This window comes from Cygnus atratus, chromosome 20 (assembly GCF_013377495.2).
Source record: "Cygnus atratus isolate AKBS03 ecotype Queensland, Australia chromosome 20, CAtr_DNAZoo_HiC_assembly, whole genome shotgun sequence".
NCBI lineage: Eukaryota > Metazoa > Chordata > Aves > Anseriformes > Anatidae > Cygnus > Cygnus atratus.
In genome coordinates, this window is record NC_066381.1 from 11,148,297 (window position 1) to 11,176,032 (window position 27,736).

The 27,736-nt window shown below is 44.4% G+C and overlaps 3 protein-coding genes across 7 annotated transcripts in view; 2 read left to right on the forward strand and 1 right to left on the reverse strand.

The window, feature by feature from the left end:
* Positions 1 to 116: 116 nt before the first annotated feature.
* Positions 117 to 2,188, reverse strand: IFT20 (intraflagellar transport 20). The gene is made up of 4 exons (XM_035560925.2): positions 1,939 to 2,188; positions 1,773 to 1,858; positions 1,036 to 1,139; positions 117 to 545 (listed from the first exon to the last, which is right to left on the reverse strand). The coding sequence occupies exons 1-4, from the start codon at positions 2,063 to 2,065 to the stop codon at positions 464 to 466; spliced, it is 399 nt and encodes a 132-aa protein (XP_035416818.1). The 5' UTR covers positions 2,066 to 2,188; the 3' UTR covers positions 117 to 463.
* A 270-nt stretch (positions 2,189 to 2,458) lies between these two features.
* TNFAIP1 (TNF alpha induced protein 1) lies at positions 2,459 to 16,337 on the forward strand. Its single transcript, XM_035560923.2, has 7 exons — positions 2,459 to 2,815; positions 4,449 to 4,790; positions 6,640 to 6,809; positions 8,040 to 8,129; positions 8,234 to 8,286; positions 10,720 to 10,915; positions 11,092 to 16,337. Exons 2-7 carry the CDS (start codon positions 4,574 to 4,576, stop codon positions 11,308 to 11,310), a joined length of 945 nt encoding a protein of 314 aa, XP_035416816.1. The 5' UTR covers positions 2,459 to 2,815; positions 4,449 to 4,573; the 3' UTR covers positions 11,311 to 16,337.
* A 1,519-nt stretch (positions 16,338 to 17,856) lies between these two features.
* SGSM2 (small G protein signaling modulator 2) overlaps positions 17,857 to 27,736 on the forward strand; it is a 51,241-nt gene continuing 41,361 nt past the window's right edge. For 4 of the 5 annotated variants that reach the window (XM_035561093.2, XM_035561094.2, XM_035561092.2 and 1 more), the window contains exons 1-2: positions 17,951 to 18,048; positions 24,092 to 24,167. In XM_035561093.2, the coding sequence (XP_035416986.1) occupies positions 17,992 to 18,048; positions 24,092 to 24,167 (133 nt within the window). In that variant the 5' untranslated portion in view covers positions 17,951 to 17,991. Of the gene's footprint in view, positions 18,049 to 24,091; positions 24,168 to 27,736 lie in introns of all 5 variants that reach the window. The other variant, XM_035561091.2, reaches the window with a different exon arrangement.

The following is a 27,736-nucleotide window of genomic DNA, read 5'->3' on the forward strand; positions in this document are numbered from 1 at the left end:
CTCTGTTGTGTGTTGTTATAAACATGAAAAGTACTACATATAGGAAATTCTTCACGATGACTATCCAGGGAGTTGTAAACTGTTCAGCTCAGAAATCACATAGCAGGAACAACTAATTCTGGTATATCCAGAAAGTCCGAAAACAATAATTTATTTCTCGATTTCTTTGAAAGAGCTGTACACTTCAAAAAGTGAGACATTAACATAGGAACAGTAGTATTAATTCAACTATAATTTGAACTACTAACTGTACAAAAATTTTTATAAAAATCAAAGGACAGAACAGTCTTTACATCTGTTAGAAAGCCCTCCTTATTGCCACTTCTAGTGTATTTCACACTGTGTTAAGAGACACTTTCATTTGTACAAACCATCTATTCATTCATACACAGTGAAAAATTGCATATTTTTTAAATTCTCAGGATTCTGGAATGCTCCAAATTATTATTTTTTTAAAAGTCTTCTATTTCTGAAAAATGAATTGGTCAATGAATTCGTTCTGGTCTGCTTCAATCTTACACAGAGTCTCATACTCTATTCGGTACCTGAAAGAGAAAAAAAAGGTTACCAGCTGATGATTTAGCACAATGCTCATTTGTCTGAGGTAAAGGAAGCTTAGGCTAGGCATATAAGTCATCTTTAAAGCAATGGTAGCATGAATTAAGACTTTGCAGTTCTAAACTGTCTTTAGAAGTCAGACACGTCACTCTGTTACTTTTATTAATTTCTTCAACTTCATGAGCTCAGGCCACCTTTGTTCTTTTAGCTGTAAAAAATCAGTTAGAAATGAACTCTCAATAAGTGGCAGTCAGGGCCTTATGTTTGCCACGCAAACGGCTCTGCTTCGTTCCGTGTGTGCTCTGTGCAGGACGTACCTTAGCTGTAGGCAGGCTGTTTTCAGACAGCATCCTGCAGCCAAGCACAGACAGCAAGAACAACTTTCCAGTCTAACTGCGCGATTTCTCTCGTATGCTACACTGCTTTCTTTTCAAGCCATTAAATCAATGCCTAAGAAGTATTTAATAGAACACTTACCTTTCCAACTGCATCTTTTTCTCAGCTATTAGAGCCTGAAGTTGCTGCTCCTGAGCTTCTCTTTGTTTTGCTATAGACTTCAGCAAATTTCGTGCACCAATGGCCTGTCAAAACAGACGTTCAGTGATGCTGTTGTACATGGACTTTTTTTTAACCCCTTTCACTACCAGCAAGTTGAAGTGTTTCAGCCATGCTAGCAAAAAAGAGGGCATCATCTTAACAATAAATGGCTGGTGGAGCAGGCAGACAGTCCCTGTAGCGGTTGGGCAGATCAAGGCATTTGAGACTTCATTTCTGCTTCCACAGTAACATGAGGAAAAAAATAACGCTTGGTGACACGTAGAAATACAGAACGAAAAATTCAGAGGTAGTTACTGAGATTTTTATTGATTTGATCTTCAGGCAGCCTACTTCCTTCTCACTGAGCCCCTCAAGCCTCAATGACTGTGTTCTGCTAGTAGGAAGTGACTGGAACACACTACCTAGTTATGTGCAGACATATAGGTGAGCAGCAACGGCGGGATTGTTAAATGGGGAGTACCGCGATACTCTGTGAAAGTTTTCAGATGTTTACATCAGCTGCCCGGGGCCTGCCTGCCTTCACGGTGCAGACAGGCGGTGACAGCCGTGTGACAGGACAGGGGCAGGGGCAGGGACGGCCGGTGGCAGTGCGGGAGGGGGGGGAGGCTGGCTCAGCTCCCGCAGTCCGTGACAGGACAGCGGTAACCGCACGGTACCTTCATCTTCTCGCTTTCGGCAGCTTTTGCCAGCTGGTCCACGAGTTCGATTAGGCTGCCCACTATTTTCTGGAACTCCACGATCCCTGCCAAGGACAAGGCGGGCGGGCCGTGAGGGCAGCGCGGCGCCCCGCGGGTGCCGGCGGGGTGCGGGCGGGGCACTTACTGTCCACGAAGGCCTTGCACTCCTCGCGGAGCTGCGCCGTCTGCTGCGCCACCTCGGGGTCCAGGACGCGCAGCTTGTTCAGCTCGTCGAAGTGCAGCCCCGCCGCGCCCAGCGCCGCCTGCGCCATGGCCCCGCGGCACCGCCGGGCCCCTGGCGGCTCCCTCACGGCCCCTCACGGCCCCTCACGGCCCCGGCTGCCACGGCGACAGCGCGCGCCGGCCGCGGGGCCCGCCGGGAGCTGGGGGCGGCGGCGGGGCCGTGGCGCTGCCGGACGCGTTTCCGGGCCGCCGGCGGAACTGAGCGGGGCGCGGCGCGGGGCGGCCGCGGGCGGGTGAGCGGCGGGGACCGGGCCCGGCGGGGCCCCCTCAGCGCGGGGGGGAGGCGGCGGCGCTCGGGGCCCTGCGCGGCCTCGGGCCGGGCCGGGCTGTGCAGCGCCCGCTGGGTGCGGCCGCCCAGCCCCCGGTTGGCGGCGGGGCTCCCGTGCGCGCGGTGCGGTCCGAGCGGCTCGCCCTGCCCTGCCCCGCCCTGCCTTGCCCTGCCCTCCCGTTCCCTCCGCGGGGCCCCCCAGGCAGCCCCCGGCGCGGAGCGCTCCCTGCCCGCTGCCCCCGCTCAGGCCGGGCGGGCGCAGGCCGCCCCGTGCCCGCGGTACCGGAGCGCTGCCGCCGCGCCGGGTATTGAACCCCTCACGGTGTCCGTCCGTCCGTCCGTCCGTCCGTCTGTTGCAGGGCACGCGCCGGCCGTGAGGAAGTTTCGCTGCGGCCCGAGGCAGCGCGGGGCCGCTGGCAGAGCCCGGCCGGGTGCCCGCTGTTACCGGGAGGCGCTGCGAGCTCACCCCGGCTCCGGCTGACGGCTGGAGAAGGCTGCGGCACAACCCATGGTCAGTGCCTCTGCTGCCGGCAGTCTCCGGCGGATTTCTCTGTTCAGTAATTAGCTCCTTACACAACGCCACAACTGCAGTAAACAAGCTTTGGTCGCTGCTGCTTGCTCACTGCTCGGGAGGTACTTCTCTGGCCGACTCCCTGCACAGCGTGCTGTTGGCTTTGGCTTGCTTGGTACAGGCCTACGTGATGTAACTAGACAAAGCCTTGTCTGGCTCAGCTGTCGGATGGAGCTTGCTCTTGTGTTTTGTGTGGTCGGTCGATGTAAAGATGGTGGCAGCTAGCGGGAGCCCAGTTAAAGCACTTACAGACGAACTGTCCTCGCTTGGCACTAAAATTCGTAGTGTCGTTGTGTGCTGATGGTCTGCTCGGTGGTTGTATTGCTTGTTGTTGTATGACGTATTTTGTCTGTGGTGTTTGCTTCATTACAATAACTGAATTGGGAATTGCAGAATAATGCTATTTTAGATATTATTCCAAGTTCAGTAGTTATTAAGATCTCTAGCAATTTTAAGATACCACCTGCAGCTGATAAATAACTTGCTGTATGGATGGTAGCAAGTCGTGGGGTTTGTTCCACACTGAAAGCTGAGGTGGGGCGAGAAGGAAGAAGGATGTGGGAAGAACAGTAATGTCCTTAGCAGATTAGCAAATGAGCAGGTTATTATACTTATTTATAAAAAATTACTCATGTCCTGCAGTCATGGAACAGAGAAGGGAGGAAATATTTGTAGTCTGAAATAGTTTTAATAAAAATAAAACAAACAAAAAAAACAGCAAAATGCTTTTGAGAGCAAGAATTATTAAAAGAAGGACAGACGAGGAAGTTGTATTTTTACTTTCCCAGTTAAAGAACTTCAGATCCCACCTGTTAGACTGAATTTTATTCTGTTTGTTTCCAATCTGAGCTTGTCTTTGATGGAACAATAAGTGTAGTGAGACGGGAGAGACAGAAGCAGTGAGTATCTAGCTTTTAAGTGAAACAAATATTCCAAATACTGGGCGTAGTTTGAGGGTGGAGTGGGCTTGAAAAATAATAATAAAAATAAAAAAAATATATTGACTGTTTGAGTTTCCAGGCTGGAGGAAAAAAGCTTTGAACGAAAGGAGTTGTCAGGAAACAGAAAGCTATATTGGAGCATTTCACTGGCAAGGCTTTTGAAGAAGAGGCTGCTGCAGCTTCTGCAAATGCCTCCAGTTAAGCACTTCTGATATCCGCTCCAGCTGAAGGCATTGCCACGAGTTCTTCCATTGCGTTTCAGATCTGCACAAAAAAGTTACATTCTCTCAGGAAGTTGAGAGGGAGCTGAATTCCATCTAGCATTTCAGCGTGGGCTGCAGTATTGTATGGTGATTGTGGTGTTGGCTGGAGACTGAACAACAGGAAGTCCAGAAAAGTTAACCTTACCTCGCTCACAGTAATGCAGTTGTAACTTGACTGCGTGGTGCTGAGCAACCACTGCATTGCTGTGTGAGCTGTTTGAAAAACGCCTAAATCTTGTTTTGTCAGAATGCATGTGGCTGTGTCTTTAGGAGTCTCCTGAATTTGCCTCTTCTTTAATGTGGACTTCATGGTTTTGTTTCTTCACAGAAATTGTGGGCTTCTGTGTTGATCTTACGTTTGTGTTTCAGGGGTCCAGTGGTCGTGACCGTTGTGGCCTCACCGTCCTCGCCTAGCGACTTGTGACTCGTCACCAATCACGGCGGAGTCCATCAAGCCCACGCTCTGCAGGGTCGTCATCTACCTACAGAAGGAGATGTCGGGGGACACGTGCCTAACCACCACCCTTTGTCCAGCTGCAGGGCCCAAGCCCAAAGCTTGCAGCTTCAAAGGGGGCAGCCTCGGTAACAAGTACGTGCGGCTAAACGTCGGGGGCTCCTTGTACTACACTACAGTGCAGGTACTGACCAGGCATGACACGATGCTGAAGGCCATGTTCAGCGGCAGAATGGAAGTGCTCACGGACAAGGAAGGTACAGGAATGTCTTTTGTTATTGAGAATTCTGTAGAACAACTGGGTTTTGTTTTTCAGATATGTTAGGACTATACTTGGTGAAAGATGTAAAGATGTATTCCAAAAATAACTTGGAACATTAGGTGGCCATATCTCATTGGCTGTAACGATCCTGTGTGCTTTATAAAAACGTGTTCTTTCGTTACTAAAATTAACGAGCGGAAGGACTGGTTCTCTTTCCTGCAATCGCAGTTGGTATGCAGATTGTTGATGTTGTTATCAGGACTGAACAGACAGCATGTGGGTTGTCATTTACGTGGCGTTGTGCAGTGGCATTATTCAAAATGTCTTTAGGGAGGGGAGATTCAATTTTCAGCATTAGAACTCAGGACAGCCTTGCTTACTGTGTTGAAGATTTTTTTATTTTTTTTTAACCTTCCCAGCAGCATGTTCTGCTTGTGGCTGACAAGGCTGCAATGGTATTTGGCCATCAGGCAAATATTATGTTACCTCCTGCTGGACACTGAGTATTGGCAGGAGAAAAATTCGTAATAGAGAGTAGGACAGTTAAGAAAAGTAATACTTGTCAGCAGTGGATATGAATGTTTTAACTTCCCTCTCATTAGTAGTCCAGGGAAAAATGATATCTTAGGAATCAGGGCATTGTGGAGAAGTTCAGAGAGGATGTCAAGTATTTAACCTCTAGTGGTTTCTGAATGCTCATCGGTGAAAGCTCTTCTGCTCGTCTTCAGACAGCTGCAGCTGGAGACTAGCGGTGGTTTAGCCCTCTTCCCTGTGTTGTCTTCTATGCCTAGGTCCCCAAATATTTTTTTTTTTTGCTTGCCTTCCACACTATGGAAAAGGATTTGGCACTGTATTAAGACCTCTGCCTACGTATGTCCTCCACTGCTATTGTTTACCAGCAAGACAGACATCCTGTTTCCTAGTGAGTGTGACTTCAGGGATGTTTGGTACTGCAAAAACTGTCTACTGCTGTTTCCTGTGCTGCATCCCCCCTCTGCTTCCTCCTGATCCATCTCTGTCCTGTTCTTTCCTTCTGTTTGGAAACTAGAACGGTGGTTTTTTTTGGGCTAGCCTACCTTTTAATATCTTTGGAACACTTCTCTTTAACTCTGAGCAGGAGAAGATATGGTGGGAAAACTGCCAAATCCTTCTAATTAGGCCACAAAACTTAGCCCCAGTCTAATTTGTTGCAAACGCTCTTGAGCTCTCTATTCTAGTCGTTCCTTGGCTTTCTTAGTGGTAAGTTTCTAATTGCTCAGCAGTACACTGTAGCAACAGTTATTACATCTATTCCCAAATACAGCACACCTCCATTTTGCTAGGAATATGACAAGTGTCTAAATAAAACTAGCAACCTACCTAACAATAAATATGGGCTTTAAGGCTTGAACTAACTGCTCAGACAGTCAGTTAAAAAGATGTAAACTAATGACTTCCTTCGGTAGTTGTAAAGGTCCACTCCTTTAATCAAAACATAATACAGAAAAGATGAAGCACAGAAAATAATTTTGGTCTGGCAGCACACTGCCTGATCGATAGTCATGGTCCTGCTGCATTTTTTAACGTCTAGTGATAGCAAGCTAAGTAGTTTTAGCTTGAGGCTTTTCTTCTGGCGTGGTGGAAAGAAGTGAGAACATAGGAGGTACCAAAAGAGTGGTTCCACGGTCAGTTTCTGTTCTGTAACCAACTCCAATTTGCTGAAAGTCAATAAAGACTTCCACTGAATGAAATGGGAAGAATATTGTGTAGTTCAGGAAACAGTAGGCTTATTTAACCTTTCTGAGCAGCTTTTTCTTGTCTCCTGGTGTTGAGGTCATTGAAATGTCGTGATGGTTATTTTTCAGGTTGGATCCTTATAGACCGCTGTGGGAAGCACTTTGGAACGATTTTAAACTATCTCCGAGATGACACAATTGCACTTCCAAAACACAGACAGGAGATCAAAGAGCTGATGGCAGAAGCCAAGTATTATCTCATTCAGGGCTTAGTGGACATGTGCCAAGCAGCCCTGCAGGTAAGAAGCAGAATTAGCCTGTAAAGTTTTTGGTGTGTGTATTGCTTATAAAAATTCCTGTAGACAACACAAGAGAGTGTTTCATGGCCTTAGAGATGCATCAGGTCTTAGATAGACAAAGTAGCAGAGCAAAAATGAAACAGCAGTCGTGAGATCTTGAGAATAAACATGACTGTTTTGAATGTATGTTTTAAAAGATCTTAGGGATTTGTCTAAAAGTCTTGCAAGTTATGTCACCTCCGATTAGATAACGTTTATAAGCAGCACCCGTTCAAATCTGAAAATATTGTAACTTCTTGTTTTTTCTAAGTTTAAATCTTAATGGAGAAAAAGATTGATATGGCAAGCACTCATTACTTTAAGGACTTTGCTTTCTATCATTTTATTACTAGGCATAGCAAATACGTAAGCCCACATTGGCTTTATTCACCTTACTAGTCTCTAGAAGTTCAAGTTCAGCTGACTGAAATCAGCTTGTTCTGCCAACTTTTTAATAAGGTTAGCCCAGATATAATAGATCTTATTTCATAATCTTAAGATCAGTAATATTTTTTGCACGACAAAAATCTCTCATATTACGTTCAATATGCTTCTTGTATCCGCTGAAATAAATGCAAAGGTTCACCGACAATTTTCCTTTTGGTTTGGAATTTAAAATGTTTTGTCTAAAAACAAAATGTTCTAAAGCTTTCCTATTAGCTATTGAGCTCTCTTTAATTTGCTACATGAGGAATCTGGAGTCACAGGCTGTACCACACGCTCTTGATTGTTGCTTTTGTATCACAGGGGGCTGAAGTCCGTTTTGGTGACATGCTGTTCTTGCCAAATGTTCAGTTCATAATGGGTGATACTCTTACATACTGCAGTGTTTTCAGTTGATTAAAACTACTGCAAACTCATACTATCCTTTTCTTCCAAAAAGGGTAGAATAATAAACCCACTTAAACCAGATATGACTTGAGCTCAGAGTCCTTGCTATAGCTAAGAAGGACATCCACCTGCATCCCAATATTTCAATTATTGTTGCCTTCTGGGACTAGGAAGCCTCTCAGCTGTATTTCTGGGTTGCAGATCAAGGTAATGCTGTGTGGTTCCTATGGCAACACAGAGCTTTTCCTTTGCATCACAGGGTTTAGGAACATGGCTGGAGGGTTTGGAAGGGAGAGCAGCAGCAGATGTTAGTTTTAGCATTTATTTCTTTATTTCCTCTCTTTTTTTTTTTTTAAACAGGACAAGAAAGACTTGTATGAACCTGTCTGTAACATCCCTATTATCACATCTCCAAAAGAAGAAGAAAGACTGATAGAATCATCAATGAAAGTAATTGCTTTTCCACAACTGTCCACTGAGAAACCTAATGCTTGCTAGATTTATTCAAACACAAAACTTACCTTTTCTGCTTTTTTTTCTCCCTCTCCCAATAGCCCGTTGTTAAGCTGCTCTATAATAGAAGCAACAACAAATACTCTTACACCAGGTATGTCACTTTTTTCCCCCACTGTTATGGGAAATTTTACCTTTAACTGTGGGAGTGGAGGAAGATGTGATACAGCTGAACTTGTATTTTTTTGTTTATTTAGCTCACAACCGTGCTGTTCTGTGAATTTGAGTGCAATTATTTTTGGTTGAAATTAATCTAAAATGGGGCTGGCGGGGAGATGACAAACTGTATCTGAAATGTAGCGTAAAGGTCAGTTGTGCTGGTGGAGGTGTGTGCGTGAAAACGAACAGAGAGGAGGGACGAGAGATGAGAATGGTGAGACTATTAATACCGACTGAAACTAGGTGTAACTTAGGTAATGCAATGCAAGCTGTTACCAGGGTGTTACCTCTGCAGAGCACAGCTAATGCAGCTGCGATCCCTAGCTCTTCAGTTTAGCTTTACTTTTGAGTCTGCATAGACCTTTGCCAGCACTCTTTTACCCTGAACTACAGAAATTCTTGATGTTCCATCTCCTCCAGTGCCTCTAGATGAATTAATTATTTGGCTACAAAGTAAAGCATCAGTTCTGTTCAAGAACAACCCAGATGGGGACAGTGCAAGAATTTACTGGGTTTCCTTCTGTATTAAGTAACATTATTTATTTAGTTTTATGGTTTAACTATCATGATCCCTTTGTTATGATGCTATTGGAATAGATCTGGATTTTCCCAAACCAGTCATTGAAGTGATGTGAGTAATTCTTTATGCTATGCAGAATCCTCAATTTCAGCCTTTTCAATCTAACATGCAATCTTAGAAGCTTTTTTTCTCTGGACAAACGGATTGTCTGTCTGTCAGAGAGATGGATTCTACTCAGGAAATTTCAGGTAGTCGGGAAATGCTACCTGAGGGAGTGCTGAAGAGCAGCCTGTTTTTCAGCAAACTGCATTCTGTATCTGCCAGTCATTCTGCGTTCCTCACGGTGTTACCCTTTAGTTTATGGCAGTGATGCTAAGCAAGTGCAGAATAGCATATTAGTCACCGTGGGTCTGGAAATGTAAACATGCTAGCAACAAGAGCAACAGAACCGGTACCAGGAGGTGCTGGTTTCTCAACTAGCTCTAGGGTTCTAATTATTCCTTCCACGTGAATCTTCATGCCTTGATGGTGTTTAAATGAGGAATCGTTATTTAAAATTCTATGCTGGTGGCTAGCAAGCAAAAGTTTTCTCCTTCTGTTCTTCCTAATCAGCATTATGAGTTTTCTTAGTTACTTTGTTAGTGTAGTCTAATAACATAAATGGATGAAGACTTCTAAGTTCTTTTCGCAGCACTGCACTTGATAAAACCTGGGATTTGTTATTGGTGGAATCCCAGATTGCTTTATCAAGTGATTCTTGAGAGCTGAAGATTGTGTTGGGTTGTACATCGTACTTGTTTGATTTAGGTCTGAACAGAAGTACATCTCGGACTAAGTATTTTATGGAGAGCCCAGTTGGCTGTTCATGTTAACAGTGTCTGGTTTCACAAGTATCTCCTAGCCTTCCAGGACTGCTTGCAAAAGTTAAGATACTGCACAAAACAGTATGATTTCATTCCTCTGGGTAAATCCTTAGCAGCAAGGTGCAAACCTTGAGCTTCTGGGTCCAATGAGTAAGGAATTTTACTGTTAAAGCTAGTGAAGTTACCTTTTTTGTCTAGACAATATGTTCAATAGCTTCCACATATCTGCACGTAATTCCCAGTCGCCTATAAAATGAGACAGAAAGGGGCACAGAGTACAAACTTTTGGTAGAGCTGGATTCAAGCTAATATCAGAGGAGTAATGCTTTTAATTTTTTTCACTTGTTCAGATTGGACATTGGTCATGATGTTATTATTTGAGTAATAGTTTAAATTTTAAGGATAGCATTCTGATAGCTTTATTTTTAAAGCTACAACACTATATTTTATTTTCTTCAGAACATCTAGATCTTGCTTTGAAACGTACGTAAGATCCTAAATTTTGCTGATTGTCAACAAAACTTCATTTCCTAAATAATTTATTCACCCTATAAATTTGTATAAGGTATCACTTGTCTTACATGCAGAACACCATCCTTTTTAGCTGGCCTTTGAACACATTGACTCTTTGGACTTTTGCTGTTACTAAGCTAAACGGAACTGTAGTTAGCATTTGATCTAATCACCTTCAGCATTAAGTCAAGAGAAAGTTGATGTAATGATTGGGAAAACTGCTGTTGTTATTGATTATATAGCTTAACCTCTAAAGGCTGATATGCTTGCTCTTGGGGATCAGGAGCATCTTATTTGTATCTGAAGTTGGCTGTTACCCTCTCTTTTCTTGGCAGCATATGGCAGTGAGTCACTGCTTGTATTCTGCAGTTAGATCAATGCTTAAAACTGTGGTGGAATAGGCATATAAATTTCGTAGATAGCCAGTTGAAAAAAATACAAAAACCTTATTCCTTTTTTTTGTTTGTTTTAGTAATTCAGATGACAACTTACTGAAGAACATAGAACTGTTTGACAAGCTCTCTCTCCGATTCAACGGCAGAGTTCTTTTCATTAAGGATGTCATAGGGGATGAAATCTGCTGCTGGTCTTTCTACGGACAGGGTCGGAAACTTGCTGAAGTCTGTTGCACCTCTATAGTGTATGCCACAGAAAAGAAGCAAACCAAGGTATTGGTTTGGGATGAGACTGCTTTGCTCATCTTTCCCATTTACAATTATTTTACTCTTTTCATAGTGTGTGCCTTTTTTTTATTGTGTATGTGTATCTTTTTACTTATGGGCATGTGTTCCAGTCACATTACCATGTATAGATCAGGAAAAGGACATCTGTTGTTTTTTTGTAGGTTGAATTCCCCGAGGCACGAATTTATGAAGAAACTCTAAATGTCTTACTGTATGAAACACCACGGGTTCCTGATAACTCTCTGCTGGAAGCAACGAGCAGGAGCCGAAGCCAGGCCTCTCATAGTGAGGACGATGAGGGTTTTGAACTTCGTGACCGAGTGCGCCGAATCCATGTGAAGAGATACAGCACCTATGATGACCGTCAGCTGGGCCACTAGCATATCAGTCAAGGAGAAAGGGTTTGGTTTCGAGGCTTGTATCAATATTCTTTGAGGGAGATCAGGAAGTAGGGAGGGGACGGTTGGACTCTGTGGACTGATCTTCATTTGGCTTCTTGTCTCCCTAGAGAAGCAAATGGGCATTTGTACACACAAAGCAACACTAAAGGCCAAGGGTTTTGAGAACTAAAATGTTTGTTTTGCACCATGTTTTTTAAATACAGACTGGCTCCCTTTTCATGCGACATGAGGAATGGAATCTGAAACACTGATTCTGACAGTTTGTGGTTGCTCTTTTAAATCTGATGACTTGCCAGATATCTTACTTCCTGTGAGAAGTACTCTTTTTTTCCGAGTGAGATGATGTGATTTGAAAATCTTTCCAGATATCTGTCATCTTAGGGTTTGGTGTAATGGAACTTCCTGTTCTTAAATCAAGATACTGAAGAGGGGGTGGACAGAACTCAAACGTGACTACGTTTAATAAACACTACATCTGATAACCCTTGGATGAAATGTCTAGCTATCCAATAGTCAGATGCACTGCATGTGCAATATCTTCCACCTGTTTTTTCCCCCAATGCACATACAAAAGATTGTGTTCCAAAATAGCTGTCTTAAAAACTCATGAATTCTAAGGCAAACTCTTCTGAAAAGGTAAGAGTTGAGTCATGTGAAAATGAGAAACTAGAAGACTTAAATATATATGGAATAACTTGTCATGGGAGCTGGAGAAATAGGTATGGTGAAGGAAGAAACTTTATCCAGTTAGAAAACTTCAAGAATAGATTGTGGCAGGGTTGGCAGTGTTGAGGACTGTGGTGCCGTAACCCTGTTTATGGAAACAATGTCAGTCTGCGGAATTAGTTTCCTCCTGTAGCCCAAAAGTGCTATTTGATGTTCAATTTCTCAAGCAACAGGGAAAAAATCCCAGTGACTGGGGAAGTACTGACTAAATATTTGTAATGCTAGGTAATATTCATGTACTGAAGAGTGAATTTAAGTTTTGTTCTCTGAATCACTTCTAGACTATAGAAGTTGAAGTGGAGAGAGAAGAATAATCATAAAAATCTTGTTCTAGCATAAAACTGCAAGAGGTTGTGTACAAAGGAGAGAGATGGTTTATACTGAATTTTAAACTGAAATGTCAGCTTTATTCTGAGTGCTTGGTTGGGTGCTAATTTTAAAGGACCGCTTAGGCAATTGGAGTCAAGGCTGTTCTGTAGATTGGGTCTCTGGAAAGAGTTTCAAGTTTAGTATGGAAAGTCGCTAATGTCTTAAATGTTTGATTGTATGTTTCAGGTGTAGGTGGCAGATTCAAATTTTACCACTGTCATAAATGGTTATTACTTGGTGCTTGCTCATTGGCACCTATGGATATGTGACTGGGGGGGAGCATGCTCCGCAGCTGCTTTTATTTCTTTCTATTGTATGTGAATGTGGAAGCTTCAGATTCTACGATGGTTAGTCTTGAACTCCTTTGACCAGTGCCACATGTTTATATAAGTTTTAAAGCAAATTAATGCAAAAGTCAAGCGAATACAGTGAAGTCATAACTAAAACTACGCTGGTAGATGGCTTGGTAGTAACGGAAGCAGGGGAGGGAACCAAACAGTGATTTCCATTCAATTAGGCTTTTGAAAATGAAATTGTTGGGGCTTGGTAAGAAAACACGGCTGCAAGCTTCCAGGATTTTTATTGCCTAGCTGGGACTCTGTGAAAGGCACTCGCTCAATTCTCCTTGCATTCAGGAAGCAGTGTTGCCACAGTAATGCACCTGCCTTTTTGTGAAAGGCCTCTCTAAAACTCTAAAAACCTCTTTTCTTTTTATATTGCTTTCTGCAAATTGTTGCTTTCGAGCTCGTTTTTCTATTGTGCCTGTGAAAATACAGCTGCTGAGATTAGTTTTGACAAAGACTTTTTTTCTTTAATTGTGCTGAAGCGTGGTGTGGATTTGTTTTTTTCCCTTTTTTGTTGTTGTTGTTTTTTTCCTCTACTGATACTATTTAAATTAAATTGTGGTGGGTGCTCTGAAGCTACCAGCAGACGCTGTACTTATAGGTCTTTTTTCTGTACTTAACAGCTTCATTTTTTTCCCTTGTACTTTTTTTCTCCATCTTGCAACAAATAAGACGTGCCACGAATTTTAAATGGCATTCTATTTCTTGGCAAATGATTTATATTATTTTGTTCATGTTACTGTAATAGTGAATGTCATCACGTTAAGTAAGTGATGCTGGTAGCCTCGCAAAATTGTTTAAAAGAAGTTATAAGCAGAAAAATGTCATCTTTGCACCTCTTTTCTCTTGGAAGTTCAGGTTTGGCAAGGAGGATGTGAAAGAACAGGAGTGTCCAATCAGTCTGCCTGTCCAGATGCTTTCATTCAGTGATTGAGATCTGTACTCCCAGTATTCCATAAGAGATTGATTCAAATTGTGAAAGAGTATGCTACAAGCGGCAGAGAAAAGCTTGTGTTTTGATTTAGCAAGTTTTCTTTTCCCTGTATCCCATAGCCAACAAGTATTAATTTCTGGTTTGAATTTATATGAATTTTTAAAACAAACCTTTTTGAGAACCATCTCGTGTTGTGAGAACCCTCTTAAAAAGTGTAAAGTAACTTCTTCCCATTTGAGGAATGTAGAATATCAGAACTGTAAGCAGTTATGAATTTTTTTAAATGTATACAGATATCCTTTTCATTTCACCACCTTCTCTCATTGCCATTCATTCTTCCTTTTCTACCCCCAGTTAGTACTGGTTGCAAAACATCTGCTTTTAGATGAAGTTATGAATAAAACTGGAATGATTTTAAATAATGTTTGGCCACTGTAGCCAGAACACTGACAGGCTGTAAGCTTTACTCAGTAATAATCTAATTTTATAAACACTGAAGCTTTGTCTATTTAAAAGACATTTTAAAACCACGATCTTGGTTTTTGTCCTGATAAGATTTTCAGGATGTGGCTCAGAGAGCCTAGATAAATATTTGTGGTTGGATTTTACTAACAGTCCTATAGTTCCCTCCACTGGTGGACAGATCAGGAATAGGAGAACATCAGGAAATCCTCTGCATAGGTATGTTCTGGGACACCTGCACATGGCTAAATGATTGTACTATTAGAGATCCCCTTCCTAAGTAGGGCTGCTGTGCTTGTGTGTTCCTGATACAATGTGGAATGCCCTGGGTTATTTCTTACCTGATCGGTTACAGAATAGGATAAGTTGCATGAAATCTCAAAGTCTAAATGTAGACATGGATGCTGCCGTCACTTAGCACAGTTCATAGGTCAAACTTTTTTTTCTAATGCAAGTAATACAGACCACTTTGTTCTCTTAAGAGTCCTGCTTATCTGAAACTGCTCTCATACTGAATGTTAATTGAATGTCCGTTCCACCAAAATCATGGCATATCGATTGCACAGTCTGACTGCCAGGTTCTGATAGCTTTTAACACTGCAGTTTTGATGTAACATGTGCTTTGTATTCTCATCTTAATCTTCCTTTACCTAGTTGCAGGGTATACATTGTTTTGACAAGAACACATTCATTTTTACAACTACATAGAATGGAGAAAAAGCAGCACTGAAAAGGCTAATGCAGCATTCGCTTATTTGTAGTAAGCTGTCTACTTCTGGAGCAAACGGCTGTGCTTCCTAAGAATCTTCTCCGCTGGCTTTAAATATCATAAATTATGATCACTATTAAGACAATATAGATTTCTAATTATATGCATTTATGTCTGCAAATTAAGAGACTTCTAATGGCCTCCTACATAAACCATCACCAGTGGATGTGTTTACTGATGTGACTGTGAATTTAAAGTAGCCTTTAGGAGGAAGAAATGCCTTTTTGCCTCGTCAGTAACCTCACTGTCCTCTTTGCTTTGAATTTAAGTGAACTTTTGCACATTCAAATATAGTATTAGCAGACAGAGTATGAATGGAAAACAGTAACTGACATCTGTACACAAGCACTGTAATAAAGGATTGCGTGTTTCTCTAATGGGGTCCTAACATATTGAAAAACAGCCTCAGCCTTTCAACAGAGGAGACTTGGTGCCTTGAGTGAGTATCTTATGTTAAACAATTCTTCAATATCAGTGTTAATTAGGCAATAATGTCAAAAGAGAGAGCTCTGCAGGGTAGCAGTCTCCAGCTGCTTGATAAATGCCAAGACAAAACTAAACGTTTAACCTTCACCTCGACATTTAGTTTTTGGAATGGGAGACATTTATCCTATTGTAACATTCCATTCTGATGACTTTTTATCTCTTACAATTCTTGGCTAAAAATTAAAGGGAAAAAAAAAGCTGACCCAAGCTTGGAGGACATTGAAGAGACTGATAACATGCTCTTATCGAAAAACAGCCTTCTGCTTGGAACAGGCAATGCTCATTGTGGTTTTGGTTAGATTTTATTTGGTTTCAAATTTTCAGACATAATTCACTCTTAGAAATACTGATGAGGTATACCTTAACTGAATGTGCCTGGCCCAGGAGCCCTTCTTACACAATTAGATTATATCCTCTGACAATCCTTGGCATGAAACCTTAACAGCCAAATCTCATACCATCCGTTCTGTCAGGATAACTGAGGTTTTATTAAGAGATGAGGGGGCACGACCTCTGTTTCCAGCTTTGCCACTAACTTGATGACATACAGCGAGTCAATTTTTCTGTATGTGCATAATTTTTCCTCCTCTGTAATAAAATGGCGGTAAGACCCTCCTCAGACCTCAGAGGGATGCTGAAGCTTAGTTTGTTTCATAATAATAAAGCACTTTGGATTTCTATAATATTTTGTATCCAGAGGGTGGTAAATACTACTGTTGTTCAAACTCATTCTGTGACCAAGCTGTTTTCTTATAGCATCAGGCTTTATTTTCGTCTAACTTTTAAAGGTCAGTCTTATGAATAAAATAATTAATGTAGTTAACCATATTAACTATTGAATAAGGTGTTTTATCAGTGCAGTAAACGGAAATGGAACACCAATTTTTAATAAAGTGTTATATTTTGTCTTCCTTGATTTTTCTCCAGTGTAAGAAATTTCTTATTTGTCATATTGGTCTCTGCACTTTTGTTCTGCATTTTATTTATTGATCCTTACCAAGCAGTTAAGATTCCTGGAACACACAAATACTGGATCTGCAAGTGGCTTGTATTGTATGAATCTACCGCTACCTTTCACCCGTTCCCTGCAGGCTGTAGTTTTACAGGAGGCATCAGTGTGCTTAGAGGTGCCCTGCAGGTAACAGGCTTGACTTTCTGTGGGCTTTTCCTTTAATTGTAAAACCATGGGCTAGCAACATTGTTTTTTCACGTTCATGGAATAAAATTGAGTTTTTAATAAGAATCACAGAGAAAAATCGATCTTACGTTAAGACTTATACACAACTTACATTACCTCAGAAGTAACCTAACCTGTATTTTGGAAGTCTTTACCCTTTCTTGGCTGACCCAGCAGCCTAGCAGGGAGTTAGATCCAGAGGTTCAGTCTCTGTTCTGCAGTAGGTGTGCTTTTGAGGTGGCCAATGTAATCTTATCTGTGTGTTCTATTTAGCTGTTTTCTTTGCTGCTGTTACCCTGCTTTCTTAGCTGTCTAAGCCAAGATTTGTAGTTAATTCAGTGAAGTGAAGAAATAATCCTTGCTTCTCTTGTCCTTGATTTATGCAGGTTAGTTACAGACTCACTACTTCTAAAGCTGTGATGTCCATACTGTGGGATAGACTGATGAAATAATTGCAAAAAAGGACTTATTTCCCCAGGTAACCAAAATGGGGTAGAGGAAAAAATCACAGTGATTGTTGCTCACAGCAAAATGAAAACATTACGAACACTATTCCACCAAGTATCTGAGCGTCTCTGAAAAAAAGAGGTAGTCCTGTGTGGAAAGGTTGAGAAACTTGTGTAATTGGTTCCTAGTGCATACCTGCTGTTCTTTCCTACAGCCGTCCTGCTGAGAATTGGCTTACCTGTAAGGTAGGTGCTCTTACCCTGACTTTATGGTGTTTGAGAGCTTGTACAAACGGCCTACTTTTATTCACGGGGGCAGGGTGTTTGCTTCTCGTGACTGGGTAACGTGCTTCAGTCTCCTGTATCTGCTGCCTCTCAGATTTGCACAGCGCTGAGCAGCAGGTGGAACCATCCTCACCTTTTCTTTCTCTGCCTGCACAGACAGGGGCCTGTTCTCGGTGCGGTTTGCCTCCTCCTGCCTGCCGCCTCTCAGCCTCGCTGCCTCCTGGGGACCTCTCCGTCAGCCGGGCGCTGCCTGGGGCCGGCTCTCCCTCGCAGCCCCGACCGCGGTGGGGCTCTGGGCAGCACCTCCACTGAGGGAGTGATCTGCCCTGCGAAACGAAGAACGGAAGAGCCGGGCCTGACGCAGGTGACCGACTGCCCCGCTGCCTCGGCCGCGGCCGTGCCGCCGCGCTGAGGGCCGGCAGCCCCGGGCTCGGCTCCTCCAGGGGGCGCCGTGTCCCGCGGGCGGCCCCGGGCCCTCAGCGCCTCCTCAGCACCGCCCCGCCGCGGGAGGGCCGGGCGGTGACGTCAGCGGAGCCGCGGAAGATGGCGGCGGCGGCGGCGGCGCGCGCCGGGCGCGGGTCAGAGGCTTCTCCCCGCGGGCGCTCCCCCGGCGGCGCGGGCGGGCGGCTCTGAGGGCGGCCGGCCCCGCGCCCCGCGCCGCCATGAGCTGCTCGGCGGACGCCGCGAAGGAGAAGCTGCTGTGGAACGTGAAGAAGGAGGTGAGGGCGGGCGGCGGGTCCCGGGGGCTCCTCCGGAGGGCTGCGGGGCCGGTCCGGTGACGGAAAGCTGAGCCTACCGTGCGCTACCTTAACGCCCTCCGCGGCGGGCTGACGGCTGCGGGCCGGCCCAGGGCAACCAGAACAGCGGGGCGGCCGCGCTCAGTTAAAGCCCCATGGCCCGGGAGGCAGCGAGCGAGGAGTGGCGGGGCTGCTCGGCCGCGGAACCCCGGGGGGCTGCCGCGGGGCCTCCCCTTGCGCGGCGCTGGGCCCTCGGTGCCCTCCCGCAGCCCCCGGCTCCCGCTCGGCTCTCAGCGGCTCCTCCTGAGGTGACTCCGAGAGGAGAAGCGGGCGGCCGGCGGGCACCGGTGTCCGGACCCCCGTGCCGCCTCCCCGCCGGTGACAGCCGCGCCTCAGCCGAGATCGCCGCTCGCGGCCGGGCTCTGCGCTGCCCCGCTCCCCCCTGGGCCGCGAGGGGCCCCGCTGAGGGCGGCGAGGTCCCGGCCCGAGGCGCGGGGTCCCTGCCGTCATGAGCCTGCGGGTGCGGAGCGCCTGCCCGAGCGCCCTCCGGCACCCCCAGCTGCCGCATTTTCACTTGTGCGGCGTTCGGCAACATCCAGTAACACCTGCGCTAGCTGCTTGCTCCTGCACGGAGCTAAGTGGAGGTGTGACGCTTGTCCGTCACGGCAGTAAAGTGTTTCTAAAAGCTAATTATCCTCCTGTACCCTCGCCTCTTCGTACGTGCAGTTCATGGCTGGGGAAATCGGACGTGGCAGGAGAGCTGCGTTCCTTAAGGCTCATCTAAAAAGGTGTTGCAACAGCTGAGGTTCCTGGAGCCGGTGCCCCAATATTCCCCGGTGCTGAAGCTGGGAAGTATCTGATGTTTCAGCCCCTGTAGGTTGGCTGGAAGTGGCAGAGCAGGGATGGACACGTAACGAACGGTCTGAACACGAAGCTGTGGGGCCGTGTCCCAGCGTGACCCAGCCCGCGGGGCAGCGAGCAGGTGTCACCAAGCGCTGCGGGCTGGCGCAGCCGCAAGCCTGCCGCTTCGTTTAGAAGTTATAGCTTAAACTTAGAGCTCTGAGGTAGCATAAAGCTCAGTTTAGAGTTGCGTGCACTTGCTCTCCTGGGCTAGCGTTTAAATGTATAAATAAATCTGAGAAATGTTCTCCCAGTCTGAACATTGCAATATTGTGCTAATGCGCGAGAGCAAAAGTGAAATGGATTTTCGTGACCCAAGCCAGCTTGAACTGAGAACGAGTAGCGTATATAATTAAAAAATCTGAAGCTAATTTGTTTTTAAAGTCTCTAAAATGGTTTTAATTGGACTCTGGCTTTTAAATTACTTGAAAGTGTTATTCATACACTCTCTGTTATCTGCATATCTGTTTTGGTTTTGGCTTTTTTTTTTTTTTTTTTTCCTCTAACTCTGCAAAAATGCTCTCTAAGAGGATTTATATTGGCTTGGCTTTTTGGGGAGGTTGCCCAGAACTTTCCAGCGTAAAATAGTAATGGGAGTTTTTTTGATGATTGTGCTTATGTCAAGGTAACAGCCCTTGGCTGTGCACTGCACAGACTTGTAGTGTGGGATCCTGCCTGTTCTGCTGCCATTAAGATAAATGGTATCAAGAGGCAGCTGGAGATACTGAGATGGAGACCTTTTTTTAAACAATCGGTCAATGGAACCAGGAATTGAATGCAAATCTCTAGTGTAACAGCCAACAGATTATGCCACCCTTAATGATGGTAAATAAATTTATCCTGTAGAATTTTCCGCCTCCTTTTTTTCCTGCATGACTTTTCATACAGCCTTTTGTACCTGCCTGTTTGTATTCTGTGTGTTGGTCTCCTTGCTTTGGAAACTTGAGTAGTCTGTGTACGTTCTCAAAGCTGTGTTCCCTCCCTTTGTCGTTTAAACGCAGGCTCTTCATCTTGCTTTATTTTCACATCAGCTCAATATCTACTGGAGTTCAGCTTATTTTTTTGGTATGTTGTTTACACCAATCCCATTAAGATTCACTTGTCTTTGCAAAATGTAAACGGGCCATCTCTAAAAGTCATTTGGTGCAAAGTGTTTTTTTTACTTTTGTTTTTTGTCTCTCCCTCTCCGCAAAAACTTTTGCATTTTTCCTTTGGGGAAATGCAATGCTTTTTGCTTTATCTCAAATGGACTTTCCATTCCCCACTGGTAAAGAATGTATTTTGTTGACTCTAATAGGAAGGAGGACATGTAATGTGTTTTCAAAATTTGACTCTACTGGGATTCATGCTGAGGCTGCTTGTAAGTTCACGTTTCAAACGTTTCTCTCTCTCTGCAGGAAAATTTGTTGTGACAAGTAGGCTCATAAAACAAGCTTTCTTTAGCCATTTCATTTACCTACTGAAATGAAGTTTTTTTGCCTTTTCTGGATTTAAAACCAGCGTTCTTTCTTGCTGTGAAACAAATAGGATAACAATAACCTTAGCAGTTTCACCATAAAAGGTTTCAGAGCACTTCAGAAATGCAGTTGGTCATCTTACAACTAGAATGCAACAAGTTCTGAACAGAAATATGGGACTTGTTTAAGTGCTTGTATTTACACCACCCAGTTCTTCACCACGAGTAACAAAAAGTACAGCAGGAGCGATCAATAAATGAAACAGTAGCTGCACAAGCCAAAGAGGGCAAGGGTGTTGGAGATAAGGTTTTCTTCTTTGAGGAAAAAATGCCGCGCATTTTAGCTGTGGTTCTGGTTATTCCCATGGTTTGTGAGCATTGTTCAATGCCTCTGACACTGCATTGTCCCAGTGGTGCTCCTCCAGCATCCCGTCATGAAGGTCTTTGCTCCTCAAATGCCAAGATTTTTACTCAGGTAGTTAGATCATTCTCCATCCTTGCTTTCTAAGGGTTGCTAAACTTTTGGTGTACGCAGTCCTTTACCAGGGAGAGCAGAGTGTCTTTGGAGACTGTCGTAGCAGGCTGGTAAAGTACAGCTTTCCGTGGTTCTGCTGCTGCGCTGCTCCCTGTGGTTCATGGACGGAGAGGTGAGGCACGCGGAAGGCGATGCGGGTGCAGCTGGAGGAGGCAGCCTTTCCTTCCTTGCAACAAATCTGGCGTGCTGAAAGCAGTCCGGTAGCTTTAAAGGTCTGTGTACCTGTGCAGGGGGGTCAGTGTGGTGTGTGCTCATGTTTCTTTCAATGAGATTAATTGGCAGGGACCTCTAGTGTCTGCAGGTGGGTGTTTGTGTAGGCTTATGCTCAGAAAGCCTCACTGCCAGGAGCCTCCCTGGAACAGGCAGCAGAGCCCCACCAGCGCGACTCCCTGCACAGAGCGGGAGGGCAGGGGGAGGGTTGGTGTTCCGCTTGATCAGAGCTGTTTGCTTCAGCTGCTTGCCTGGAGCGCCCCTGAATTACGTGGCAGTGAGGAATGACGTGGGATTGAAGAACAGTGCATTCCAGCTTTTGAATCTTCACCTCCACTGTCGATGCTCCGAAAATGCGTTCTACTGGCACGCACTGACTCTCCTGGAAAAATTGGAAAACGTTGCTCTATATTCAGCGGCGGTTGGGAACAGACAAGGATTGCTTGCCTGGTCTGTACTGCTTAGCTCTGGAGGGCCCGGATCCAAAATCTGCCGAAAGTCATGTTGGTTATTGCGTCCCAAACCTTTTTCTTTCTAACTGTTGCTACAGTTTTGTTTTTTTTCTTCTTGGGTAATTAGGGCGCTTCCTGTGAGAGCGCCCACCCATGAGCCCTTCTCATACCATTGCTTCTTTCTTGGTATCCCGTTACTCCTCCACCTCCCAGTAAGTCCAAGGTTCTTACTGTCATGCCAGCAATGCCACAGGAAAGAAACACTTTGCCTTGCTGGGAGCTGATGTTGTCAAGCCTCGGTGTGTGAACAGCGAGGCAGGTTTTATAAAGCACAAGATACTTGAAGTCCTCAGATATAAAACATTCCTGCTTTCAAAGCCTCTTACGCATTTGCTTTGTTTTTCCAATGTTTCTTTGCAACCCAAAGGGCTCCTGTGTGATAAGTACTAGTTCTCTTGGATCAGCTTGGTCCAGAATGTGGGGCTCTGAAGAGAGCACCTTCGTGGGCAGTGGCCACCTCCTCGTCAGAGCAGAGCAGATGCTGAGCCCAGCTGCTGGTGAAGCACTGCACCTGCAGCTCCCACTGCCAGCACCGAGAGGGAAGGCTTGCAACCTTTGGACCTGTCGGCGCTATGAAGAAGCGGTAACCCAGCTAACTTCGAACTGGTTATGGCAGGTACCAGGTGCAGCCTAATGAGAGCTCAGCACACGGCTGCCAGCCCTGCTGAGAAGCATGGATCGATGTCTCCTAGGCACTAAAACCTAGCCCCAGGGGCAGGCATTGCTGTGCAGCTTGCACTGGCACTCAGGTCACGCTGAGCTGAGTGATGGACAGGCCGAGCTGCTGAGCTTGTTGGTAAAGAGTTGCCTGTGGGGAGACACTGGTTACCTGCCAGATAATTCACTCCTTGTTGGACTCCAGGGCTGCCGTAAAAATTGTTTTCAAGTTAAAAAAAAAAAAAAAGAAAAAAGTTTGTGTTGGTAGCAGAGAGTATCTTGTTAAATCTTATGCCACAGAAGCACTTACTTCCGTATATTAAAAGTGATGTGGCATTTATTTAGGCAGGATGTCCTGAGCCTGTAATTATAGCTCACAATGAGAGAAGCCAAAAATGATTGTGGATTTGGTTCTAGAGAAGCAGGTGCTCCATGGCCAGAAAGGAATGAGTGTCTGATAAATGAGTTGACTGAGGCAAATAGGTTTCATCTGGCATCGGGCTAAGAAAGCCACTGGGGGAGGAATGAGGTAGCAGATGAATCGAGGGTAACTGCAGCCTCTCTTTAAAGGGCCCAACTGGAAGATTTGTCTGTATTCTTCCTTAATTTTTGAAAGTCAGTAATCTGTAACAAATTCCCCCTGGAGCTTGACACATCAGCCTTGAAATTGTAGGGGAACTTTGTTTTAAATCAGTAAGAAGTGTGATAAATGTTATTTTAGTTGCCGTAATTGTTAAATTTTGTCTAGAAGCTCTAACTGAAGGCACTGTCTTCTTTATGGGTACTGTATTATTTTTGTATAGTGTCTGGCACAGTAGAGCTTTGAGAACATCCTTTGTAATTACTCTGACATCTAAAGTCCCCAGTTATTAACAACATCCATCTATTAAAACGTGTGCTTTATAGATGTAAGTACAGGCAATCAGAGGTGTGACTGTTTCCAGAGGTATTCTGTCTTATCACATCCTTTCAAACTGAGCAAGATGCCTCGCTTCTAGCAGATGTGGATGAGAAAACAGCAAAGTATGTGTCTATGCTTGTGGGTTTTCCTTCTGGTTTGCCAGATTGGCACAGATGAAACTGATCATGATTTCTTCGAAAATGTGCTATTTTTTCTGCTCTAACCCACTCACACAGAGATACGGTGTCAGGAAACATTTGTGTGACTGGCTGCAAAATGTCGCTGCCCTGTACCTCCCCACGAGCCTTTTGTGGTCTGTCTGCTCTTCGGTTCTCTTCCCAGCCAGAATGGGAGAAAGGTCGCCGTAAACCTTGCTTAGGATGTATGCTGGTGTAGCTCGGAGGTTCTTTTTGCTTGAAAAAGAGCACAATGTCTCAAGTGGAAAGAGCATGTAGCAATGCATAGTCTTGTTTAATGAGTGGAAGTAACTGTGCGCAGGAAGGCCAAGGACACGTCATATAAAAAGCCTTGCTAGCCCTGTGGAACTTCTGCTGAGGGCATTCTGGGTGCCCTGAAATAATTCAGGCTTTTCGAGAGGTCTGCTCCAAACAGACTTGTCCTTGTTCTCCCACTGGCTTACCCCATCACACAAAAAGGTGCTGAGTTTTGACCTTCTGTTCCCCTTCTTAAATGCTTTTATATTTTCTTCCCTGCAAAGATTAACTTACGTGAGTTATCGGTCTTCTGGTGATGGGGAAAAGGCAAGCAGCTGTTGAAACAAACTGAAACTCCCAAGTGCTGTGCTTGTTTACGTTGGGATCTTACAATCACTTCTTTTTCCTTTTCTTTTTTAGGTAAAGCAGATCATGGAAGAAGCAGTCACCAGGAAATTTGTACATGAAGACAGCAGTCATATCATCGCCTTATGTGGTAAATGGCACACAGAAGAATTAACACTGCATAGTCTTACTTTTCTTATAAAAATATATTTATTCTGCTGACAGGGGTAAATACAGGGATTTCAGTATTAGGAGAACATGGAGCTCAGGCCCATGCCACTTCCCTTTACATTTGCTACATCCATGTGTACATTACAAATAAGAAACTTTTTAAAATGGCATTATCCAAAACCAGTACCAAGCCAAAACAACAAGGTGATTTACTAGGAAGCATTAATAGGTTAAAAGTGTGTATTTGGAGATAAGTGACTATTAAGCTACAACCCAGAGAATAACATGCAAAAGATGAAGTTTTCGCAGTCATGGGTTACAGTTTGGCGGCTACCTTCCAGGTGAAGGCACGTTGTTCTGTAAGTTCTCTCAATGTACTTGAAGAATAAGGTGTCTCATTTTGAGTAAAGGTGGCAGAATCCATCCCAGAAAGTCTTTGAAAGAGCTGTTGCCCTCTTTTAAAAGAAGAGCAACAACAGAAATCTGTGTGATCCCCAGTGACTTTTCTAGCCAGCATCACCACACTGGGCAATTGGCATGTTTTAGATCTTCACAACACTTCTCTGCTCTCCACTGGGACCTGAATGCTACATTACAAAAATGGTGCATTTGAGAGGTTGAGGGTCTAGGCTTTGTCACTGTGGATATTCTTGTATATTTTTAAATATAATCAGTGAGCCATTGTGCTGGTGACTTTTCTTCATGGCTGTATTTTGGAACTTACCAAGAATTAACAAGATAATAAAACTTCTTCGGAGATAATATCGCATCCATCAAAGACAGCTGGTGTTCCAGAACTCTCTGTGAAAAGATCAAAGGCTGAATAAATTACAAAACTTGGCTGTTGTTCTCCTGGTTCCTGCAGACTGATTTGTGTGCGTGTGGATTGTGATGATGAAGTGAAGCAGACCCTGTGTGGGCTGGTGGATAAAGAATGGTCCAGTGCAGGATTCTCAGTAGAGGTCAGCTCCCAGGAGTTCATATCAAGTACTCCTTTGGAGACTTAGTCACTTCGTTCAGGTGCCTGAAAAGGAACCGTTGAATGTTGGTCCAACACTGCTGTAATCCAGCCCGTTATTTACTGGGGCCAATAAAAATTTAACACTATCTGACTTCAGTGTGTGGAAAAATACCACAAAAAGGTATCACTGAGAATTAAAGCTATGTACAGTTCTAGAGGCATGTTCATCTGTGAACTCTTGGCTGCTTTCTCTTCATGCTTCAAATCAAAGACCGAACTCAGAGCGATGCTTAAGAATAATTGGAGAATAGCCACCATCTAAACACTTCTGGGCTTCACAGAATGGAGCATTTGCAGCCAAACATACCCAGTTCTATGTTAATGACAGTGGAGAGGTTAAGAAGAGCGGAAGTTAGATTTGGCTTTGAAGATAAGTGGACTGTTTAGAGCAATAAGTATTGGCACACTACTGAACACAGAATTCTGAGAATAGTGACCTTTTCCTGTTGATACCGTTCATCAGTATTGCACACTTGCTCAGGGCTTTCCTGGATACGTGAAGAACTTGGCATAAATAGGCTCTTGTATCAATTCTGCTTGAAACAAGAAATCCCAGATTTACTACGTGAATGACCGTGTTCTTTGTCATATATGTGCTCTGCATATACGGTGTTTTGCATTTGTCATTATGTTAAGTGCTTTCCTGTAATCTACTGTGTGTTTATATCAGAGAGGAGAAGGAGTAACTCAGGGAAATGGTCCTGAGGTAGGAGCAGGTGAAGAAACCCTTGTTCTGTGTCCTTGCTGCAGGCTGCCTGTTTGTTCTGGATTGCTCGTAGTGCTGTGTGTCTGTTCTCTCTTTGAAATGATATCCTGTAAAATGTGCTGCAATGCTGATGTAAGGGGTAGTGGGGTGGCAGCTATTTCTGTTAGAATCTGGTTGTCCAAAATTAGGAATGCTGTAAAATCTTAATACTTCTCTCTCTCTCCTGCCGTGACTCCATTTGGGTTTGCATTCTGAATTTGGTAGGGTCTGAAGAACGTAGAACTCTCCATCAGCTGCCTCATTATTGCCTAGCAGTCCTACCTATCCTAAGGAAGTATTCCAACCTGCAGAAAGGTTGCTGCTTTGAACATATGACTTAATTAACTTTAAAACAGAATTAAGTGAAGCTGAGTCTGCCGCTGTCACTTCGGCTAATTGAATGGAGAGGCTGTTCCCAGTAGGTTTGGCCAACTGCTCCTGGCTGGGGTTCTTTGTGTGTGCAGTTCTCTTTCCCCATTCCAGTTTTGTGTGCTTCAGGAGGTTTTTCCCTTTGTTTAAAATTAGGTTGGCTCAGTACATGAGTCATTTTCAGTGATTCTTTGTTATAAATATAGAGTTCTTGTGAATCATTTTACTCTCTGCAAGGCTGAGTTTAGCAAGAGCCACTTAAATACAGGGTGTAGTTGATTTTCAGGGGCTGTTTGCACCAGTATCTGAAAATTTCCTAGCTCTCCTAAATGGCTAAAGGTACCACTAGGACTTAAATAGTGCTTGCCACTTTCCCCATGTCCTCAAGTCTGTCTTTGTTACAGCACACGTGGGTTTGTAAGGACAGGAAATCCTTTAATCCTTCTGCAGCAGGTATGCTTCGGTCTTGTGAGGGCAGCTGGGGATCAGATGACCTTGCAGAGATCTTCATTTTCAGGCCTTTTTTAATACATTTGGAGGCTGGGCTCAATCTGTGTCTCAGAAGCAGTGCAGCTGCAGAGCAAGCTGAATGGATGGTTTATTGCTCGACTGCTTCAGATACACTGCTGTTACGGCAACTGCTTGTGTGTCGGCAAGGGGAGACCACGCTGGGCTGCTGAGTAACCACGCTGCCGTGTGTGATTTACAGCACACGTGGAGATTTGTACAGACAAGCCTCGAGCACCTTGCTCAAGCAGAATTCCCAGTAGCTATCATGGATGTTTAGGGGAAAATGAGCACAAGATCAGGATTTTAGATAGTGGTTCTGTGGATTTGTGCATATTGAAATGGGCTTTGCATAAGCTTTTTTGACCAGCTCTCAGCTTGGGCAGGGATGTTGAACAACTTTCCCCTCTGATGTTGGACCCTGCTTACATATGGACTGGTCGGGTGCTGTTATGTCCGTTTTGCTCAAGCTTTCAGCAACTGCCCTGTGTGAGAGGAGAAAACAACTTGCACTTTCCATCTTCCCAAATTACTGTTTATTCATTAATGTGGGCAACGGGTTGCTCTTGGGTGAATTTCACCCATACTGTGCTGCCAATCAGAAGTGTAATGAGATGATGCAGGCTCTGTTTCAATTTTTATATTTTTTGTGGATGGCATTTCTGTTAGGAACTGGATGTGGATGTTTTCAGCTTGGGTTATCTGGTGCCGTTGCCGTGGTAATGGCAGCTGACATCGTGTTACGTGTGGACCGTGACTTGTTCAGCTGAGTGCCATCCCTGCAGGCCAGAGAAAAAACACTGCTCCTCTCCTCCCGCACCCTTCCTTGCACAAGCTGCCCTAAAGGATTTGTGGCTGGCCGCATTGTCACCTGAAGTACAAGCCCTTCCCAGCTTTTACATTTCTG

What these genes read in the sequence shown, in the direction of transcription:
- IFT20 (XM_035560925.2), bottom strand. Translation starts at nt 2,065, where the DNA reads ATGGCGCAGGCGGCGCTGGGCGCGGCGGGGCTGCACTTCGACGAGCTG. An exon ending in GTGCAAGGCCTTCGTGGACA is followed by an intron (nt 1,859 to 1,938) that starts GTAAGTGCCCCG and finishes TGTCCTTGGCAG; the next exon opens with GGATCGTGGAGTTCCAGAAA. An exon ending in AAAAAGATGCAGTTGGAAAG is followed by an intron (nt 546 to 1,035) that starts GTAAGTGTTCTA and finishes TTTCTCTTTCAG; the next exon opens with GTACCGAATAGAGTATGAGA.
- TNFAIP1 (XM_035560923.2), top strand. Translation starts at nt 4,574, where the DNA reads ATGTCGGGGGACACGTGCCTAACCACCACCCTTTGTCCAGCTGCAGGG. An exon ending in AGTGCTCACGGACAAGGAAG is followed by an intron (nt 4,791 to 6,639) that starts GTACAGGAATGT and finishes GTTATTTTTCAG; the next exon opens with GTTGGATCCTTATAGACCGC. An exon ending in AACAAATACTCTTACACCAG is followed by an intron (nt 8,287 to 10,719) that starts GTATGTCACTTT and finishes TGTTTGTTTTAG; the next exon opens with TAATTCAGATGACAACTTAC.